Source organism: Eimeria mitis, genomic scaffold (assembly GCF_000499745.2).
Source record: "Eimeria mitis Houghton genomic scaffold, Emh_scaff2446, whole genome shotgun sequence".
Classification (NCBI taxonomy): Eukaryota; Apicomplexa; class Conoidasida; order Eucoccidiorida; family Eimeriidae; genus Eimeria; species Eimeria mitis.
In genome coordinates, this window is record NW_013570783.1 from 2,108 (window position 1) to 2,567 (window position 460).

General features: G+C 45.2%; 1 protein-coding gene across 1 annotated transcript in view; it reads left to right on the forward strand.

Moving 5' to 3' along the window:
* EMH_0053950 (uncharacterized protein) overlaps nt 1-243 on the forward strand; it is a gene marked incomplete at both ends in the record, with an annotated part of 2,303 nt that extends 2,060 nt beyond the window's left edge. Inside the window, one exon of the mRNA XM_013497057.1 lies at nt 140-243. Within this exon, the coding sequence (XP_013352511.1) occupies nt 140-243 (104 nt within the window). The remainder of the gene's footprint in view (nt 1-139) is intronic.
* Nucleotides 244-460: the final 217 nt, after the last annotated feature.

A 460-nucleotide genomic window follows, 5' to 3' on the forward strand; every position in this document is an offset into this window, starting at 1 on the left:
ACACAAATCCCGATTGTGTATATGCACCTGACACAACAAAAAAATAAAATTTATATTTTCTTTCTTTCTTTCTTCTCTTATAATGAAGAACACCCCCAACACCTTCTCTCTGCCTCCCTGTTGTATCTGCGGTGACCAGTGCAGCACCAGCAGCAGCAGCAGCAGCAGCACCAGCAGCACCAGCAGCAGCAGCAGCAGCAACAGCAGCAGCATCAGCACCACCCCCACACCAACGAGAAATAACAACAACCCCACCATATCTCTCCCCCCTTCTCTATATTCTCTATCAAGGCGTATAATTCGTCTTCTCCGTCACGAGGGGCCCCAAAGGGGCCTCCATATCTATCCTGATGGTTTTGTTTCTCTCTCTTCTCTCCTAAATATAAAACTAAACCACTCCTTTTCTCTCTCTGATATTCTTCTTATTGTTGCAACCGACACAAAACACAGATTTCAGTTA